The 22,123-nt window shown below is 49.5% G+C and overlaps 1 protein-coding gene across 1 annotated transcript in view; it reads left to right on the top strand.

The window, feature by feature from the left end:
- LOC144148341 (uncharacterized) overlaps positions 1-13,912 on the top strand; it is a 29,860-nt gene extending 15,948 nt beyond the window's left edge. Inside the window, exon 4 of the mRNA XM_077679891.1 lies at positions 10,090-13,912. Coding sequence (XP_077536017.1) covers positions 10,090-10,320 — 231 coding nt within the window. The 3' untranslated portion in view covers positions 10,321-13,912. The remainder of the gene's footprint in view (positions 1-10,089) is intronic.
- Positions 13,913-22,123: the final 8,211 nt, after the last annotated feature.

Below are 22,123 nucleotides of genomic sequence, written 5' to 3'. Positions count from 1 at the left end.
TGTTCGGGTGGGGCGGCGGGCATCGGGGGGGGGGGGGGGCTAGGAGTGGGGTAAGCTCTAACGTGCGCGTCTTTTTTTACTTTTTTATTCTCCTAGAAAGAAAAAAGCTCCCCTGTTTCCTTAGTTTTCTCATCTCGATTGCGAAGGTGGTCCAGTTTTTTTCATCTGGAGTTTAGTGAATACTGTAATTTTAACAGGGAATTCTTGCTTTTTGAAGCTGTCGAGCACGAGTTCTGCCCAAATTAGTTTCGCTTAGCACGTGTTCACAACATAGAAAATCCCGAAGGGCCTTGAAAGCACAGGAAAATGGTTTGTGACTCTCTTTTCAAATACATTCGAGAATCCGTCATACAGGGCCACATTTAAAAAAAAAACACTCACCCCCATCCTCCAAATTTCCTCCCCCGTCTACCCTTCCGGCAATGACAAAGGTTAAGGCACGGATTTTAATTACGTTTAACAAAGACATCGTAAAACAATAGAAATAGGTAGCACAAATAATTTCATATCAGCAAACCGCATCCCCGGACGTCGACGTTCGTTGACTTTTACCTGGTAAGGTGAAAAACATAATGAGAGGATTGTTGGCAACTAACGTTCGTAGGTATACACGTTGACAGAAAGCCACGATTATTTCTTTGAATTTACCATTGTATCTCGAGTCAAAACGGTACCAGCATTTGTCCCCATTCAAAGAGTCAACCGCACCTCTGCTAATTAACCTTCAAGGGTAACAACGTCTCTGTTACTGTCTAATTAAACAGTATTTATGGAAGCAAATACCATTTTACCCGTGCTTAGCCATGAGAATAAATTTTAATATACAGCGACATGTTTTAGACGTAACTAATCGGGAGGGCTTAACTAGGATTCGCTCAAGTGCACGTATTCTGTACCAAATTTATTGGTTACGTGACAGTACACATAAAAAGGAGAAAAATAAAAAAAAGACATCCCCCTCGCGAGGGGCACGATCAAATGCACAGCATTCCCGAGGGGGTGCGCCGGCAAGTCGTATCTCTCGATCGCGGGACCCGTGTCGCCATCTTTTGGAGGCGCGGGACAACTTGTGGCGCTTTCGAAACAAACGAGAAATGAGTGAAGGATATAAGGCGCGTTCGGTGCATCGAAATCTGTGTTGGTTTCGTGGCTCGGTCGGTAGTGCGCCGGGCACCTTGCGTTCCGCCCGCGGCGTCATGGGTTCGAAACCGGGCGCCGGAAACTGTTATTTCTTTTATAGTGTAGTGGCCTGGCTGCGGGCTACGACAAGGCGCGCCTGCGGACTACGACAAGACGCGCATGCGGACTACGACAAGGCGCGCATGCGGACTACGACAAGGCACGCCAACGCCGCGTGACATTGTGAGTTACTAAAATGCTATGCATTTAAAAATTACCCCGCATTTCCCCGAGGGGGAGAATGTGAAAGTGCGAATGCACGGTTGTCGGCCCGCTTGCGGCGCTTGCGCTCGGCCCCCGCAGCCCACCGCCTCCCCGCCTTCTCTTCCATCTCTTCCATCGGGTTTGTAGTATCACGTGTACACCACGCAGTTATCAAGCCGCTATAACGCCGCTGAGTCGCCAACGCACGCCGCTGACGACGTAGTTTGAATGCGTTAAAGATATAAGGCGCGTCTAACACTGATATCACCGTCGCGTCCGTAGCTTGGTCGGTAGAGCGTCGCGCTGCGGCCGCGAAGTCCTCGGATCGAAACTTGGCGCCGGATGCTGTTTCTTTTTCAAATATAGAGGAGCACTGCGGACGCCAACGCCGCCGCCGGCGGTGGATGGTTTGGGGTCGCTTATAAAGTGTATTCACACTTAAAATGGCTTTCGTGTTAATAAAGATCTCAAGGCCGCGCTCATACAAATCACCCTCATAAAAATTCATACAGCATGCACTCATACAGACCCCTTACCACGCCTGAAGCTATGGGAGAACCCGGTGACCAGCAGCGATCTGGATGTGGAGACACTCCTGGCTTACAGAGCGATGGCTGCCCGCTCATGACATGGCTTCCTGGAATAGGGAACTACTCCCGCGTCACCGGCTCAATAAAGCGTTTTTTTGCTACTACTATTACTCCCCGGGGTCGTGGGTGTCGCAAAATTTGTTTTATATATGGTCCTAATAGATCAATAAATGTAACGGCATAAGATAACATGTGCAAGGTTAATGAAATAATGGTGCGTTTTCAGGGGTCATGAAAGGTCATAGTGAGGGACACGAGCGAAAAGGCTTGTGTGACGCTTTTTTCTTGACCCACAGGCCAAACCCAAATAGCCCTCCTAACAACAATGATGACATCCTAGCACTGCGAACCTACGCTATGATGTCCTGAGGACGAACCAGTGAATTCGAGCGATGGTGACGATAAACTGGTGATGAATAACTACAGGCCAAGGATGAAAAAAGGCTGGGTTTACAGTTACTCACCGGGGCTACACATTGCTTGCACGAACAAAAGCTGTCATTCTACCACGAGCTAAATCTTGGAGAGTACCGGAGGAACTTCTTCTAGTAAAAGAAAATGACTCCGTGTCTGCGCACGCAGCTGCAAATCTGTTTGAAAGACGATTATCTAACTACCGAACTTGTACGACCTCTTACACTGTTGTGATTGCCATGAACTGGCCCTTAACAGCCCATTCCAAGAACCGGTGCAGTTATTCACTCTACTGAGAACGACAAGCATTTGTTTATTTTCCCTTACCCTCCCTCCCCATTCCTTTCGTCCATCGTGACCAGTGGTCATCTTTTTCTAATAAAGGTTCTCTCTCTCTCTCTCGTTCTCTCTCTATTCCGCCCCGCCAACGCAAATGCTTTTTTAACAGCGAGGGTATTGAGCAAATCGTTTGGGTATGGTGTCCGCAGTTAAAATACCAAGAGAAGTCCGAGCGCTCGTCCACGCGTGCCTCGAGTGCACGTTCGTCAAGGTAAGCATACCCATTTTAGGAAATTGACCAACATTGGCCACAAAAAAGCTACAGCGTTCCCCGTATCGTGGAGAAACCTGCTTGGACGAGAAATACACGTCATAGCTTACGCTCCTCATGTTCATCCTGCGCGACGACACGAGGTGAACGAACGAACGACTTGAATGTCGAAGCTGCTGTAGGTACTACGAGGTAGCCACGACGTGCAAGCTGTGGGCCCAGCGCAAACAAGTTGACGTGGCTGCCTAGCGAGATCCCTCGTGTGCGCCGGCTCGAATGCATTTGCAACGCTTGACCACTGCGGCCAGACGACATGAGAAACGTCTTTCACGGCAACGATGGCTTACCTGGTATGAGTCCCTCGGCCCTTCGTTCACCACATCGTCTATTTGGCGCACTTTTCGGGCAATGGCATCAGGCGGTCACACTCCGGATGCACCATCCGGTGCGAGCTTGGCATCAGGCAAGAACAAGGACCCGTTTGCCATCGATGTGGTTCGCGTCTTGTACCCTGCATTTCACAACCTTCCGGCTAGCAACCCGTGCCCGTTTCCTCTACCGCAGCACATCGGTGCGTCTCCTTCTAATGAAACGGTCCGTGGAATAGAATCGGCTTTGACCATGGTAGAGTTCCTGGCTGCAATAGGCCAGACGAAACTTCGGTCATCTCCCGGCCCAGACGACATTACGTACGAGGTTTGTAAGAACCTCGACAATCCGACCCTGAGCCGTCGCCTCGATTCCATCAAGGAGGTGTGGCTCTCGGGCCAAATACGCGAGTCATGGCTCCGGGCAGATATCGTCCCTATACCGAAGCCAGGCAAAGCACCCGAGCATCTTCCCAATTTGCCCCCAATCGCTATAGCGTGCACCTTGTGGAAACTGTTCGAGCGAATGCTGGCTACGCGACTTCAGTGGTGCATGGACACTTACAGGTGGTACCACCCGGTACACATTGAGTTCAGACCTGGTCTGGGGATAGAGGATAGACTTGAGCATTTATCATCAATGGTGTTACTTGGAGGGTGATCTCAGAAAATGCGGACGTTGCTTGCCATGGACATTCACTAGACATATGACAACATCAGCCACAGCGCTATCCTGGAAGTTCTCCAAAGCCTACTTGACCCGCCGCGGTGGCTCAGTGGCTAAGGCGTTCTGCTGCTGAGCACGTGGTCGCGGGTTCGATTCCCGGCCGCGGCAGCCGCTTTCTGATGGAGGCGAAAAGCAAAAACGCCCATTTGTGCGAGATTTCGGCGCACGTTAAAGATCCCCAGGTGGTCAAAATTAATCCGGAGCCCTCCCCTACGGCGCGCCTCATCGCCTCCGTTGCGTCAGCGCGTTAAACCCTGCAATCAATCGATCAATCAATACAAAGCCTACTTGTCCCGGAAAAGGTCCGCTCTTTTATCCGGACCTTCTTAACTAAACGGTCATTTTCAGTACGGATTGATAGAGCTATTTATAGACATTTTACGCCTATCCATGGAGTGCCTCACGGGTCGGTGATTTCACCCTTCCTCTTTAATGTAGTTATGCTACCGCTTGCCTGGCATGTTGGCTCCGTACCTTCTGGTGAACGCGGACTTGTAAATCCTGGGTCTTAGTGGGAACTTCTAACATCGTGGTATGGACTGTCCACCCAGACCCGTTTCGGCAAGCCGCGAGCCTGCAACAACCTTTCAACAATGGCTGTCAAAAAGACAGCCATTGGCCAGTGATTGCCATCGTCCGTGGCCAATGCTTGGGCCGTCGCTGACTGGAGATGTTCCAGATGGCGGTACAACTCTCCGCCCAGTTTGTGCGCTCTGCCACCTCTTCTCGCGTGCTGGGATTGGAGATTTCATCGTCAGAGTCAGGTGCCTTGTGGCTTCGATCTGCCCGCCAACAAGGTCAAATGCTGAACCTTATCCGACGCATTTCACAAAAGTCTGGAGTCTCCTGCTTCAAAATGGCCTGACTCTTTCTACGGTCAATACTTCAGCCTCCACTAGTCTTTCAGGCTCAATTCCAGCATATGACCCACGCGGAGTGGGCCCAACTTGAAGCAATGAATAGAGCTGCAATGCGGACGATCACCTGCCCCCACAAATAACGCCTATACCATCTCTTCAGGCAGAATCTCATCTTAACACCTTGGATGAGCTTGTACATCAGCGCCGCTCCACCCACCAGCACAAACTTAATTTTGTTCCGGAGGCAGCGGCGTTGGCGATCTACATGGGCCGTTCTCTACCCGCCTTACCAGCCCACCCTGCAGCTAGGCCGCCCTTGCTGTACCATCAAGTGGCCGACAACGGGCCGCTCATTCGACTCCACAGTCGGTCGACGGGAAATGCACACGCGCAGTCCGCGGGCGAACCATTACGAGTGACTGTGAACCAGCCCCAGGTTGTGGAGGTATTTCTGGACGCTGGGGCCCAAGACGGCGTTTTGACTAAGACGATCGAATGCCGCTCTCATTCAGAAGCAAACCAAAATTGTGCTTATGAAACACTCCGCACCTGGCCTTCTGTGCTGGCGGAACTGACAGCCATCCGGAACAGACTGCAAGGGCTACTACCGGCACTTCTTCAAGCCGCTGGAAGCTTTACGGCCCAAATTTGCACGGACTCGTTAACGGCGGTGATACGGGATTTGTGACGTGTAGCCTCCAACTCGTCTATCTCAAGGGACATTCATAAACTACTGGACACGTACCCCTGCCCTCTCCGACTGTCGTGGATCCGGCGCAATGCTATCACCGCGCATATTGCGGCGGATAGTTCCTGTCACCTTACGTCGGCTCCAGTGCGGCTGCCCTTGCTGACAACTGACCCACATGAACAATTACTCCAAATAAAGCGTCGTACCACACGTGCTCTCATCCCACCATGTGGAACAGGCCTTCCCAGTGGGCTCGCTCGCTGGAAGAAAGTCCTGCTACGACGACTTCGAGTTGGGGTGGCCCTCTCTCCTGCGGTAACCCGGGCGTGGCCACCGTGATACCATGCCCCGTTTACCAACAACTGCCCCTTCTCTACGGCTCCTGCCGGATACGCCGACACCAATCACCTGTTATGGACGTACCCTTCCCTGAGTACAGCAATATTCCGACACCTTCGCGGCACAGGCCTGCATACTGGGAGACACCAGATCTTCGGCAATGGCTGTGGGACTTCCTCCGAGAAACGGGTGCCAACTTGTACCTGTAGGACCTTATGCCAAAGCGCATACTATCGCAATTTTAAAAGACGTCCAGGTTCGAGTGTAAGCCCTTTTTAATGTTTTTGTTGAAACATTGTGTTGAGCTAGTCTTTTATCGTTGGTACCGCAAAAATCCAGCCGCCATCCAGTTTTCGTAATATGAACACTTCAAGTACCGCTGATGTACTGATGAATTGTTTCAAATATGTAATGTTTTTTAAAACCTATCCACAAGGATGAACTTCTGCACCAGATTTTGTGGTTTTCAATAGTTTTGACTATATAAACCGCATGTTCAGTGTTTTTTTTAGTTTTGGTTGAGTGGCTGAATCAGACAGACAAACACAGACCAACATTTTCAAGTTTCAGTAGAAGAGAAAAGACTGTCGTCTTAAAATCATTAACGCTTTCACAAACGCGGAAACCCGTCAGAGTCAGTCAATAACAGTGCGAATAGGTGCCACGCAGCAATAAGTGGTGATGTCTGTTAGATGCAGTTTAGGAATATTTCGTACAAACAGCTGCTGCAGATGGGTGTCCAAACAAAAACTTCAGCCTCTTTCGTACACAAGTGAGGCTTCCGAACCGTTCGGCTTGCCTAAATGTTACGGGGTCCCAACTATCAGCAGTGTAGAACTTTGGAGACAAATTGTTCTTAACCGTTTTCTGCAGAAAGACTGGGTGCCTAAAGAAATGAGTGTTCAGAGTGAAGGAAGGCCAGCATCCGTAGGCCAGGGACGCAGTGAAGTTGCGTGTAAAAAAAATTTAGCTCCTTTTCAATCGGAACCCGTTTAGAGAGATGCAGTTTCGGCAGGTCGGGTAAATGGTGAACCGCGGTGACCATTCCCAATTGGCTGGCTGGAGCATCAGGCTGCGGTCCATATAATTCGATGCTGACCTTAGATGCTGAGGCAGTGATGCAGACATGGATGTAAGCAACAGGTACAAAATGTAAAGGTGGTGTTTGAGGGTATGCAGGAATCAATATATTTGGATGCATTAGTGGAAAAGCTGGGCCATAAATGTTCATCTGTAGCGTCGTCGCGCAAAACTTGCAAAATGTCAGCCTGGATAGAATGCGCACGTCAGAAACCGTTTCGTCCCTAGCAGCACAGTTGTTGACATGAAAGAGCGCTCCATCGAAGATCTGAGGAGCCGAAGTAGTAGCCCTTTTGGGTGATTGCTTCTAACATTCCAGTTGTTGAGTCAAATTCCTGTTATAGTCAGGTCCACGAAGAAGTAAAACTTAGTCCAAGCGGTATTTGGTCTGGGCGCCTTCCGACGGCGCCTTAGGAAAATCTGCAGGTGCAATCTGCGAAGGATCGTCCTCAAATGGCAGTGGCAAGGGACAATGGTAGAGGACGCAGAGTGTAGGCGCTTATTCCCGGCTCGACTAATCAGCCCAAAGTGCGCTGCGACACAGGCCTGAAAATGAAAGCAATAATTATAACGCGGAAGTTTTAAATCTTCAAAGTCTTAGGGAACTACGATTTCTATGTTATGAACATTTATCATTTCATGAGCCGAGGTGCGCAGTGTGGGCGGGGCTTGACTATCGACCAATTTGAAAATACGCCCCCCTAGCTATGTGTATATTTCGATAGGGGCCGCTAAATAAAAGCGAGGATAGGCATTGGAGTTTTGTGGGGACGTTTCAGTTTCTTTGGCTCTCAAGGTTGAACCACCTCGGTCCACCTCGCAGTTACGCAACCAGCGAAATAACATAAGGCGTTCTTACGGCAGGGACGACACGTTGTCTTGCGGGCGGAAATGAAGCAAGGGGAAAGTATTTGCTCCTCCTTAAAGGCTGGGGATTTACATTCCGCGTTGAACGCCTTAGCAGCACGCAAACTCCCCGGGCAAGTAGTGTCTGTTGTGCATCTGCGGCTTGCACTGAGTTGCTCGGTCCCAAAGACTCTCGGACGCAAGGTGAAATAGGCTCCAGCTATTGCGTTTGAAGGCCGGGTATTCCCGCAGCTTGTGATGTGCCGTGGGTTTCGCCGCTAGGGAGCAGATGACATACGTTACAGCTGTCACTGGTGGTGGGACCTGGCCAACACGCTGACTGCGCTCCGGCACGTAGGCACGCCACGTCGCTCGCACATACACGCTGACCACGTCACCAGCCCCTGCCTTGTGCTGGAGCACCCCGGCGCCACACGGAAAACTGACCGGCAATGGAGCGGGTCTTTTGGTATTAACTTCCGCTGTAATATTGTGGATGCTTCCTTGGCCTCGGCCTTTACTTTTAATGGGTCGAGGTGGCACCATGCGAACTGATGGGCAGCCTAGGTGGAATGGAGTTACAGACTTGCTCCCTATGCGTTAGATTTTCGTTACCATTCCCTCCCACGTTGCCTGGCACTTGGTCCACCCGCACGTGTATATTACGGGTATGCAGAGTTCGGAGGCAAATGCTTTTATTGCGTAGACTCCCCACATTGGGTTTCACCAAGCCTATGACACATTATACTTTGAAAGTGCAGGTATTCGAACTTAGATCATTTCAATTTATAAACAATTCTAACTGTACAATGTATTCGTGCCAAGCTCCTTGGAAGTCTCGATATACTAATGACCGTGAATTCGAACTTGGGCCCGCTACGCCACGGATAATTCGAACTACGGGTCACAGCGCTGGCTGCTTAACGCCTTGCACACGAGCAAAGACACGCTCTCGCTCTCTACGTGCGAGGCTGAGGTACCTCCGTAACGGAGAAAACAATGGAAATAGAAGATAAAATGTGGTGAAAACAATCTGAAAACCCCATAGGGGACGTTCAGAAAGGCTTTTAGGAAGACGTATTCTTTCAGTGCGACGTCAGTTCCGTCACTATAGTGAAGTGGTGTGCTGTGCGCTGACAGACGAGCGCATCCTATCCAGGCCTAAAGCGCACAACTTGTCGTTCCAAGTGACGACGATGAGAAGTAGGTCGACGCACAAGTGCGGCCCTCCGCTGGGGTGTTCGACTGGATCGAATGCCGCCCGTCTCTTCCTCAATTTTGAAGAAGGCGATGAGGAGCCCTTCGCCATTCGTTCGTTAGAGGCTGTCACCTTCATGTCCCAAAATCAGACTGCAATCACGGCCCTTCCCAACATTTATTAGATGCAGAGCATCTGATTCACTCGCCTTGTACCTCCGGAGTCGTCATCGGCGGCGGCGACGTTGTCCGCCCCTCCCCCATTCTCCTCGCCGCGCCAGCTGCACTCTCCGCCGCTCACCCCCTCTCCTCTCCGATAGCGAACACTCTCTCGCGAGGGGCATTGGATTGGATTCGATTGGATTGGCTTGGATTGGATTGGATTGTCTTGGATTGGATTTGGATTGGATTGGATAAGTGGATTGTGTTGGATTGTGTTGCGTCATAGGCGCGGCAGACGCGCTGGGGCCGGCGCATGTGCAGTACTCTCTCTTCCGCGGTTTCCTCTCCTTCGGACGCGCTCCGCATATAACCGGTGTGCCGTTCTCCGGCGAAGCAACATCCACGCTTGGCTCAAACACCTAGAGTCCACGCCGCTTTACAAGTACGCCAACGTCGTCATCGACTGGGACCGGCTTACGCAGTCCCCTCAACGTTATGCGCGCTATAAAACGCGGTCCCTTTGCCGCTCCGCCTATGCGTCGCATCTACACAGGGGTTCCCGCGAGGGTAGGTGGGAGTTTTTTGCTGAGATAGCCTGTGCTCTGCAATCGCAGTGTGCTATCATTATTCTTGCCTTCCGTTAGTTCGAATTTCAGTAATACTACTTTATGCGACTTTTACTTGCACTTCGAATTAACGAAATTATTCTGTGCAGCTTCAATCTCGACATCACAATTTCTCTCCGAACCTTACCACAGATGAAAAATGAAAAAAGAACAAAGATTTTTGGTAAATATTAAGATACATATTTAGCGTACTGACGCCTGTAGTTTGCTTACGTGAAGCCTCTCTTTGCGCTATATTATGCAATTCTCATTGCAGGCTCACACGGACAAGCTTTTTCGTTCCTACTGGCCCGAAGCGCAGCACGTGTTTTTTGTGCGCACCTGCATGATCTGGTGCACCTCCGAAAGCAAGGCAGACCCTCTGACACCACGAGAGAAATGTATGCTGCCCTTGTACAGCATGCGAGAGTTCAGCGAGCACTACAACTGCGCCAACAGCGTTGACACCACTAGCAACGCTTCCACTCCTGGCTTCTGCGACATATAGAACCCCCTGAACTTTTCCTCCGCAGGCACCCGGCAACTGCTTTCTTAGAAGTTGGCTTGTAAAGGTTTACCAAATTTATGCGAGTACTTAAGGGTCGTCATACAGGTAGTTATTACTATCAATTTTTAAATGCCAGAGCGACGACCTATACATACGTCAGTCGATTTGTATGCACATTTTTTCAATAGCGCAATGGTAGCATCGAACAATTTTGCGCTCCTCTTCACATGCCCTGACAACAATGTCCCAGCGTTGATTTTTGTCCGCAGCTTGAGCTGCGTTTTCTGTCGGCCTTCGAAAGCTTCAATCTCCAATGTAACATATGTTCAGCATTGTTCTTTCCGTGTTTATGACGGCATATCAATACTAATATTTCAGTAACTACTCCCAGCATGTGCACTTTTTGGGTTTTATTCTGACAACTTGTGCGCAGCAAAATTAAAGTGCCGCTACATATTGTTTTTCTCTGTTCAGACACACCCAATTGCGCTAACATCGTCGCGTTAGACAGTAACCTTATCGTGATGTGTAGAGTGAAAGTATTTTGCTAAGTAGTTACGCATTTGGTAATTACGTTGGAAGCACCTGACGTGCATAGGGATATGTAGCGCGTGAAGTAGTCACAAGCGTGAGTCTTGTGGTAATATACCTTGAATTTGTGATTTCAATTATAACAACAGCAATGCGGCAAAGCAAACATCTTGTTTTCTGATCACCTGTTTTAGCCACTTGGTTTCTGATACACTTACCTGTTTAGTTTTGAGGGTGTATTTTCTATTCCGTATACAGGACGTGAAAATGCAAAACACACAAACGGCTAATTAAACTCAACGTTGTAACCAGTCCTTCCGAGCGATACCTTATACTCACGAGGGAAGTAGGCGTAATGATCATAAAGAAAACGGGAGGTCTCGAGAAAGGTTCCTAATATGAAAAACAGAATAAATCTTTGGTCATGATCAAAGCGCTGATGGCAGGGCACCTGCCCGGTGGAGGGAATTCCTAGTCCGCGATACCGAGACTGTGATTTGCCGTCCAGCACCTTTATCTCGAAATTTTGCTGTGACACAAAAGGTGGAATGGACGAGTAGAAGCAGATTAGTGGTTCGTTGGCACTCCCGTAGCTGAATTACAGGGTCCTCGGAGTGCGACAAATTGCAAAGGAGAGGACGTTGAGTGGGCTGATAGCATGGAGGAGGGTGCTATGTGGATAGGCATTCGTCTGTAGCCTCCTAAGAGTGGTGGCTTTTTTCCTGGATAGCGCGGGATGAGCTGGTGGGAATCTCCTTAAGACACACCAGACAGCTCAACTCACCACTCTCTCTACACCCCACGGGTCATTAGATACTCCAAATCACACGACATGCACTTCCACAAAATCCACTTCCCATACCACATTCCCAGCAGCACTAAAGGTTGCGTATATCACCTGATGTCCATTACCCTCAGAAGTATAGGCACACCACAAGGCTCGGTCGTCTCTCCGCTCCTATTTCACATCGCGCTTCTCGATGTACCAGCATGGCTGGGGAGTGTTCCGAATTAACTATGCGCTCTAAGCAGATGACATATTTAGTGGCGCCTACTCACTCGGGTGACTTCAAGACTGTCTACAACAAGCAGCAGACGTGGTAAAGCAATACGCAAAGGAGCGCGACTAGAGTGCTAATCTCAGAAGTCAGAACTCTTGGTGGTCTGGCGTCATCGCGCTGAAAATGACGAGGACATCAAAATCAATTTAGACGGATACATGGTTTTAGAGAACACGGAGTGACCTGCATGACACTAACCATGACAGATACGAACAAACTCAACACACTTATCCGTAAAGCCACGAAGCAAGACCTAAGGATCCCCATGAGCGCGTCAACCGACAGGCTCCTCCGCATGGACGGGACGCATACACAGGCTCCCCCGCACAACACGAGCGAACCCGCCGCGGTGGCTCAGTGGCTAAGGCGTTGCGCTGCTGAGCACGAGGTCGCGGGTTCGATTCCCGGCCGCGGTGGCCGCTTTTCTGATGGAGGCGAAAAGCAAAAACGCCCGTGTGTACGAGATTTCGGCGCACGTTAAAGATCCCCAGGTGGTCAAAATTAATCCGGAGCCCTCCACTACGGCGCGCCTCATCGCCTGCGTTGCGTCGGCGCGTTAAACCCTACAATCAATCAATCAACAACACGAGCGATGAGCTCATACATGGCCACCTATCTCTTCAGCCAGATAGCGGCTTGCAATGACAAAAACAGGTCGAACACTGTTAAACCGAATCAAATGGAGCTCCCTGGACGTCAAGCCGACCAAGGAGCTTCCTGTTCGGTGGCGGTATAATATTATATCTCAACTATTGCCAAAAAGATTCAGCGAAGCTTGAACTCAAGCACAAGACTTGAATAACGAAGCTGTTGTATACGTGGTTGCTGACGGACACAAAGTTGAGTTTTAGTATTGTTACGGTGTCGAGGTTGACGTCGGCGGCTTGGCATTTTGAGCTAGGCCAGAGGGAGCTCATCGTTTGGTCGACGTTTTCGTAAGCCATTCCGCAAGCGCGACTTAGTTTTTAGTGGATGCTTTGCACACCGAGCCTCTCAAAGCGCAACCTCTTCCTCGGCCGTGCGAGCTCTCCGTGGCCGGCCCATGTAGACCTGAGTATCACGTACAGCAGCTTCGGCATTCAAGTCGCCGCTCTACGGTACAGAGCGCACACGCACGACGACACGAGGACGCACGAATGAGGTGTGTACGCTGTGACGTGTTTTCTCGTCCGAGCAAATGTTGCCACAATACGGCAGATTTTTTCTGGTCAATGCTGGCCAATCTCCCTAAGGGTGTATGCTTAGCTTGACGAACGTGCGCTCGAGGCACGCGTGCACCATCGGTTGGCTTTTCATTTGTGTGTTTAACTGCCGGCATCATACACGACGATTTGCTTAAAACGCTTCGCTGTTAAAAACATGTACCCGGTCCACCACTTCGGTCAGCGTAAACCTAGAGCCCAATCGTTGCACAGAAAATACGCCCCCTCTCGGACACGCTCTACACGGATGCAGCCGCAATCCGTGGTTTGAAGAGCAAAGACAGTGGTAGTTAGCACAAAGGCAGGACTCCTTGTCAGTGCCACTCTAATAACCGCATCGAACAAAGAAGCGGTGGAGCCAGCATTGGCACTGGCTCTCACGCAGGCGAAAGCCACGGCGATCGTTATTGACTCACAAGGTCTGAACCCAACCAGATCTGAAACGGGAGCTTCAGATGGGGTTGGGTGGCACCAGCAATGCACCTCATGCTGTCAACCAAATTCCCCTGTAGAAAAGTAAGAATTGTGTGGACACCTGCAGATGCCTCTGAGGCCGCAAGAAATTTGCCCACCAGAAGACCGGAGAACTTGCCGACCAGGCCTCGGAGGACGTGGAGAAACCACTACTTGTAACCTACCAAGAAATGCCACATTATAAGCTTAATCGACGGATTCTCCCGCTACTAACCCAAACCTCACGAAGTCCAAAAAAACAGCATTCGGACTTCTAAAACCTTCCCGCATATAATTAGGCCACACTGGATACCCTCCGCCCAATATCCAGCAGAATGCAAATAATGCCGACAACCAGGTGCCTCCGACATATTGTCCTAGAGTGCAGAAAAAACAGTGCCTGTCGCCCTTTCCCGCATCCAAAACTCTCAAGGGCATTGGGAGACTCTGCTGCCCAGGCCCTGCGTCTCGGGCCGGCTCCTTCTCACCGAGAGAGCAGCCGAAGCTGAGGCAGCTCATGGATTCTTGTGAAGAGGGAAACACACCTGCAACACCAAAAATGCTCGCAGTAAACGTTTTCCCTCTCTCTCTCTCTCTCTCTCTCTCTCTCTCTCTCTCTCTCTCTCTCTCTCTCTCTCTCTCTCTCTCTCTCATTCTCCATCCCACTGGGAGTTGGGTCTGGGATGCTCTGAAGAGATCAGCTGAGTGCTAGTCACAACTCAAGCTCTGGCGGTCGCGGCGACTTTTGGCCCGACGCCACACCACTCCATGACCGAGTTTTCTTAATAAAGTCATCTCTACCTGGCATTCTTTGTTGTTGTTTTTTCTTGTTCTGAGTGAAACAGCACGATCTGGAGCACTCTACTTTTTTGCACATTTTACTCGGCTTTCTCCGCCGTCATCAACCCGTTTTTATTTCTTGACGTAAGAACCCCCCTCACGTGTATTTCTAAATAAAATAATGCCTGTACTCCCCGTAATGTTCCTAGCTTTGACGTCATATGTTCCTCATATTTCCTTCCCGGATAATATTGTTGCATGTATGGTCCAGAGCAATGTTTGCATAGCTTGGAACGTTTCTGCCCGTGTACATTCCGGGCGTCAAGTACTCTTCCACTTTGGCTCGGCGGCTAAATGTAGTGAAAATGAGACAGGCCTAATGACCAAAACTGTCAGGTAGCGCAAGAAAGAGAGCCGTCTTTTAAAAATTGACCGCATAACCCGCTGACTTCACCGCGAATGTCGTCAAAATACGATTATTTTGCTGTTCCTACCACGTTGTCTGTCTTCCCTCTCTCCGCATTCACCTCCAAGCTGTTCCTCTCCCATTTTGCTCCTGCCGTGATCAATGCGATAAAAGTATGCGCAACGCAATCTTTCCGCGTTGGCACTGTTCGCGCGCCATCTGCTGGAACCTTTTTCGAGATGTACTCCCGCTTGGGCGTCGACCTTGAGGGTTGAGCGCGTGCCTATTTGATCTAATGCGCCATTTTTATAAAGCGCACCAAAAGAATCGAAAGCTATGAGCTGTAGTATATAAATGGAAAAAATAGTAAAAAAGGGCCCATCTCCCCGCGAAGGAGGACTCGAGTAAATGCGTCGCATAGGGGGTGGGTGTATTGCGTTAACGTTTAGTGTTTGGGGAGTTGGTGGTAGTGAATGCGTTGTATCAGCAGCTTCTTGACGTAGTTTGAATGAGTCAAGGATATAAGGCGCGTTCGTAGCCTTCCATTCTGTGTCGGCTTTGTGGCGCAGTGGGAAGAGCACCATGTACCTCGCGTTCCGCCCGCAGGGTCGTGGAATCAAAACCAGGCGCCGGTAAGTATTATTTTTTTATATATAGTGTAGGGGGAGGGGTGCGGACCTGTTGTTGAGAGCGAGGAGGGTAGCGGGATGCTGGAGAGGAGGAGTGGAATAGAGGGCGCACCTGGAACGGCTGTTGCGGACGCCGAGGCACGCCAACGCCGACAACGCCGGGTGACATCGTGAGTTAAAGAAATGCTCTTCATTTAAAAGGAGGAGCGGTATGCAGGTGGGCTCCTGCTTTACGGAGCGCTGCATGTATCTGTCAGTTGCTTGTACTGGGGGCCTTGCGTCTACCGGTTAATATCGGGAGGACGGCCTGGACAATGTTCTGCGACCCCTATGTGCCGAGTTTCGGGAGGATGTCCTCAAGAGGTGACCTAATGCATGGCTTGCACATGGCATTATGAGGGTTCGATTCCCTGCCGCGGCGGCCGCTTTTCTGATGGAGGCGAAAAGCAAAAACGTTCGTGTGTATGAGATTTCGGCGCACGTTAAAGATCCCCAGGTGGTCAAAATTAATCCGGAGTCCTCCACTACGGCGCGCCTCATCGCCTGAGTTGCGTCGGCGTGTTAAACCCTACAATCAATCAATCAATCTCATGGCATTATCATAACCCTTCCTTTTCAGCGCTCCCAGAGATAAGAGCGTCAGTCAAGTGTGCAGCCTTTCGCCGTCCTTGTGGGCCCCAACATGGCAACTGCGCTGACGTCAGTGAAAGCCTCTACACCTTTCCGCAAAAAACGTTCTTTCTAGTACATCTTGACATGGCTATAAAAAGAATTGACTCTAATCCACGATGGGAAGGTGGTTGCAAAGCAAAGCTGTAAACGACAGCTACAACATTTGCCTATGCGATGTCACCTCAATTCACACACGCGGCTCTACAAAGAGTGAAACCAAATATTTTGCCAGCCGTTACCTGGAATTCGGGGAGGGGGGCATCCCGAACGAAGCAGCGTCGGCCACGGCCGGGCGGCGACCCCCGTCGCTGTATACCAGCTGTGCATCGGCAGAAAGAAAACAGACAGGAGAGTCTTTCGAAGAGTGAGACAGCGCAACCTAGCCATCCTGATGTGCTAGCTCGGGGCTACCCCACCGCTCGACACAAGCGCAGACACCGAAACAATTCGGCTTGTGAGCTTAGTGATTCCCATTTATACCGATTTAAACTAGTTGGTTTAGTAAGTTTGAGAATTGCGAGAAAGCTGAGGGGACTATGATAATCGCTATTTATCAGATCCAGTTGCCCCTTTCGTCTTTTGTAATACCTGATCAGACACGACCGAACCGGTATTCACCAATTTAGAAAACGGAGTTCCATTCGTGACACGCAGTGAGCAAAAGGTACCGTTTTACTAGTGACCAGATGTCTCTTTGTGGTCTCTACATCTTGTTTTCCTGCCCTGCAAACCAATCCTTAATGTATTTTCGCCGTACGACCACTTAATTCAGTGGGGTCCGGGTTACCCAGGAGGTGCTGTCGAACAATTTAATCATCCAGCCCATCAAAGATCGAAGTCGACAACTTCAGTGACTGAACGTATACCTCTCAAAAACAGTGAGTGTTTCTACCACCGTTCTCGTTGAACGAAAGGGCGCTTGATCATAGCGCTACTCTGCTCCTCAACATCTCATGGGCATTGCTCGTGATCTTGCCTAGCAGCTCAACATCCCCGCAATACGTGGACACAATACAATACCAAAACTTCGGTGAGAGTAAAGCGATGCAAAGAAGAACGCTTACGGATAGGAAACGAGTACTTTATACGAGTGAGCAAAGTGAAGAGGAAGACATCACGGCTCAAGTTAGGAAACACGTAAAGCGCGTCAACAAAATGTGTAGTTTTTCTGAAGGTTAAAATACCTATTGTTGCAACAGTACTCAATATTTTTTTTCTTTTGTTAGTTTCTCGAACTGGTAACATCACTTTCCATTATATTTTCACTTCAAATTTCCCTTATTTTAATTCTTAACCCTATTCAACGAGACCTCAATTTGACTTGGCCAGTCCCCCAGACGGGGTACGCGCAATTTTTGTTATGGTTACAATAAACCAATGCAATGTGCTGAACTGACCTTCGCTCGACCAGCAAGATAACAGAGCGACTACCGAGAAGCGGCACCTGGTACGCAGGATAACGATGAACTCAATGGAACGGAGAAATCAGAAATTACGGTGGCGAAGATCGGACTACGACATCGCAAGAGATGAACCGTTTTAATAACATAGGATAGTGCCAGCGGTTGACGCACATAATGTCGCGTTCGATGATTGGAAACAACTTTGTTTATTTATGATGATTCCAGATTACATGGTGTGGCACAACGCAAATGACAAGACACGAAAGAAAGGAACATACGACGAGAGCTGACGCTGAAGTTTATTGATTAAGTATTCTATTTTTACAAAAAAAGCGTCATCACTCTGCACATGTGCAAGGCGAAAAAATTCGCATAAAGAAACAATAAAGATAAATATTGAAACAAGAAACGAATCTAGATGAACTGGTAACCCATAAGTGACATGAACTGACGGGCAGCGTTGCTTCTTATCGCCGTAGTGTCTTCTCTAGGAATCCAATTTCTGCTTTTCGCAGGGGTAACGATGGCTTGCTAACCCACGCGTCCTTCATTCTGTAAATGTAAAATGCCGCTACGATCTGTCGGTATTTTTGCAACCGAAGGCGTGATAATAGGCACGTAGCGCTGGCTGATGTTTGCCTCACAAGCAGCAGCGCCCTTTCCTATATCATGGTGGCTCGGGGGTTCATTTCTTGCAGGAAAGATGCCACGCATATCACGGGCTCTGTTCGTATCATTATAAGCGTCGGCGCCCCGTCCTGGACAGCAACAGCCGGGATTATCACGAGTCACGCACGGGCGCCCACCCAAAGAAGGCATCCAAGGTAACGTCATGATAACAAGGCCGAGAAGAACTAACAGGTTAAATGGCGCAGACGAAAATACGTTAGCTGTTGATAATGTAGGTGAGCAGTCAGATTTCAGATAATAGAGAGTTTTAGCTGACCGTTTTCGACGCTCCGCTATGCTCCCGACGGCCCGCTAAGCACAACCGGAGCTTCAGCGGCAGAAAGGCTTTTAGCTAAGCGATAACCGTATCTCCCTCGAGGGGGAATGATTCGCGTCACTGGTCGTGCCCTGTGCGTGGGCAAACCGAAACGTCACCGCAAAGTAAAGATACGCATTGGAATTTGGTAACTCAAGTAATGTTGATTGATTGTGGGGTTTAACGCGCCGACGCAACGCAGGCGATGAGGCGCGCCGTAGTGGAGGGCTCCGGATTAATTTTGACCACCTCGGGATCTTTAACGTGCGCCGAAATCTCGTACACACGGGCGTTTTTGCTTTTCGCCTCCATCAGAAAAGCGGCCGCCGCGGTCGGGAATCGAACCCGCGACCTTGTGCTCAGCAGCGCAACGCCTTAGCCACTGAGCCACCGCGGCGGGTTAACTCAAGTAATGTGAAGTATCGTGTTTAGAGCCTTATTTCACCTTCTTAAAACGATGTAGTCACATACACGGTATAATGGTTCTAAATAATTTGAAAGATGCCGATAAACTTTGGAATAGCCAAGACAAGGCTGTCTTTCTCGGCGCTGCATAGAAGCAGCCCCGCGCTTCGGTCGACGTTTTTCGCTTCCGTACTAAAACTTGTTGAGTGTGGCACCTTTGCCTATTCGGAAGAGCTTTCGCGATTTCGTCGCTCGCGTTTCAACTAAAGAAATGGAGTTCACGGGAGCGCGCTCGCATCGCGGGGCAGCCATGTTTATATTCCGCACTGTAACATAAGCTGCCGCAACGATCCGCTAAGAAGCCCCGGTTAGAGGAGCGGGACCCCGCTCCGGTATCGCCGCTAGCGCCTTTGCGCGCCACGCATGCGCAATGGCGATCCCGCCAGCTATCGGAGCGGAGCGGGCCGTCAGAAACGGTCAGCTAAAACTCTGTAATACAAATTGCAGGAAGCAACCGATGCATTCATTACGGCCGTCTTTATTTACACCGTGTCTCAGTATCCACCCCATAGATCGTCGCACGGCATGCTGCAGGCAGTTGGTGATAAAGGGTCGATTAATCACCACTCCTTTACCGATATGTAATAAATAAATAAATAAATAAATAAATAAATAAATAAATAAACAACTTCAGTAGGAAAAGTGCTGCGCTCACAGCAGCAGCCTCTGTCTGGTGCCTCGTGCCTATACCTTCGTGTCGTGCTGTATGGGCTTGCAGCCATGCTCCTGGAAGTGCGGAGCAAGAAGGGAAGGTCCAGACTCGCCTAACAAAGCCATATGCTCTCCGAACCTAGTGTTTAGGCACCTTCCCGTCTGGTCGACCTATGATTCCCAACAGTTGAGGGGAATCTGACGCACGACGAACAGCGACTCGTGTTTTATGCCGCAGCCCTTACGTGGAATCACGGGCATCATACGTAGGCCGATAGTGCGATTGTTTAATCGTTAGGAGGTATTTAAGCAAATGTACTCAACCAGGGTTGCCATATCCTTCTCTGGTGAGGAAATGCTGTTTTCTGTCCCAGGGAGCCTCACCTAGCATGCTTGAAGCTACCTAGTACAGCCAGCCTCCCGTGGTATCCGGCGACGTTATGATCGGACCAGGCAGCATTTCGGACCTGGTATAAAATCGCCGTGCAGTAAACCGTACCCATAAGAAACAGGTGCTCACCTCTGTGTTGGGTCGTTTGGTGTCGCACTTCATTTTTGGAAAGCTTCACGTTATCCTATTGTTGCCGTTTCGTTGGTGGGGTGGTTGATTTTAAATGCAGAGCATTTCTTTAACTCACGATGTCACCCGTTCCAGTTGTCCATCGTAGTCCGCACCCCTCCCCCTACACTATATAAAAAAAATAATACTTACCGGCGCCTGGTTTCGATCCCACGACCCTGCGGGCGGAACGCAAAGGTACATGGTGCTCTACCCACTGCGCCACAAAGCCGACACAGAATGGAGGGCTACGAACGCGCCTTATATCCTTGACTCATTCAAACTACGTCAAGCTGCTGATACAACGCATTCACTACCTGTGGGCGGAACGCGAGGTACATGGTGCTCTTCCCACTGCGCCCCAATAATCATACCCACCTGCTAATAAATGATGTCACGTGACCACGTAATTACGTCTCCTCATTTAATTACAATACAGCAACCAACAGCAACAAGTGCAACAACATTAACGTAACGCAAACTACATAACGTCGTGCGCCCCCGGAAATGCTCTGCATTTGATCGTGCCCCTCGCGAGGGAGATGTTTAGTTTCCTGCCGCAGCAAGAACCAGGCGGCCTCCTGCGCAGTTTGTGGCGCATACCCACTTGGGGGATTGGCCAGGATCGTTTCACTTACTACATGCCGGTTCCGGCAGGGTTTGACTCGAACAAATTTTTTTATAAGATATCTAGCGCCATCAACCGCAACCACTGCTTCAAGTACGATGAGGATGCACCGTTTAACGCCGCTAGGGTGAACATTGAGTTCACGTAACTATTAGGCTTGATATAGGCTGAACAGGTTTTACTAGTCAAGGGTATGTCACAGTAATATGAGTTAATAAAGAAGAAAACAAGAAAAGGAAAATGATGGTGATCACATGTGCTCGTGTGGTTGTTGCGGGACCTTTATTCACAAAAAGGAAAGAATATTTTCAGCGCTAGACATCGTGTGCCCTATTACATCGAAACCAATAATCTCTGGAAAACCAAAATTACATGCCTCACACGGGTGGGTTATTAATGCTTTCCGTTTGCAACAAATTAAAACTACCTCGCTGTCGGGATCTTTCGGTTATCGGCTCTTGTGTCAGTTTCTTGAATGAGCTGGAAGCAAAAGCTTTGTCCGGAATATTTTATTCGCAGAAGGTATTACCAGAGTCCTTCAATGCCTTTCTGGTCATGAAACTTCGCCATCACGCTAGGGGGAGAGCTTCGTTCGCTGCCGCACCGCGGCGCTGGTGTTGATCGGAGGGCAGCCGGGGGCGTGGTCAGAGCGCGTTTGGCAGCTAGGGAACGGACCACGGAGTAAGGTTTTGTAGACGCTCGCCGCCTTAGCAGCAGTGCGCTTTCGCTTTACGTGTCGTGGGCAGTGTTGCGGAATGGGCGTCCCCCTTCCATTCCAATTCCATTCCGGGGAATTACAAGTTGCCTAAATTCCATTACTTTCAATTCCTCGGAATGCCGGAACATCGCCCATTCCCACTCCGGGAATTGCCGGGCAGTTCAATTCCATTCCTGTAATTCCTGAACGTTTTATCGGGTTATCAAGTTACCAATGAACCCACCATTAAGCTGATGTTATTACACTCGTTAAGAACTGTTAAAATACGGAAAACACGTAACCAAGGTCGAGGAATAGTGGCTTTGTGGCATATTTCGTTCAGTGCAATCACCATACTAATTCCCACAGGGGCAGTTCTCCAGGTAGTTATTATAGTATTTGCATGGTGAACACGTCTTTACGAGAAGTGATGCTTTAATATTGTTTAGGTGTGAATGTGTTAATGCTAACGTGACGACATGTTCTATTTTTGTGCTGACCAAAGTATGGTTGAAGAAGACATTACATTCCTTAAGCAGTTAACACGCGTATGGAGCGGTCGTGAGCATGGTTAGAACTATAATTTTGTTAAGGAGGAACAGAACCTCCGGATCTGGTGGTATCAGTTGGAAGAATTACCGCTCGAGCACCTTGTCCTGCCTTTGCACCAAATGCTGCTTT

This window comes from Haemaphysalis longicornis, unplaced genomic scaffold (genome assembly GCF_048455015.1).
Source record: "Haemaphysalis longicornis isolate Haplotype H1 unplaced genomic scaffold, Haemaphysalis longicornis Haplotype H1 scaffold_8, whole genome shotgun sequence".
NCBI classification, from domain to species: Eukaryota; Metazoa; Arthropoda; class Arachnida; order Ixodida; family Ixodidae; genus Haemaphysalis; species Haemaphysalis longicornis.
The sequence above is the reverse complement of the archived record's forward strand: the minus strand, read 5'-3'. Positions and strand labels throughout refer to the sequence as shown.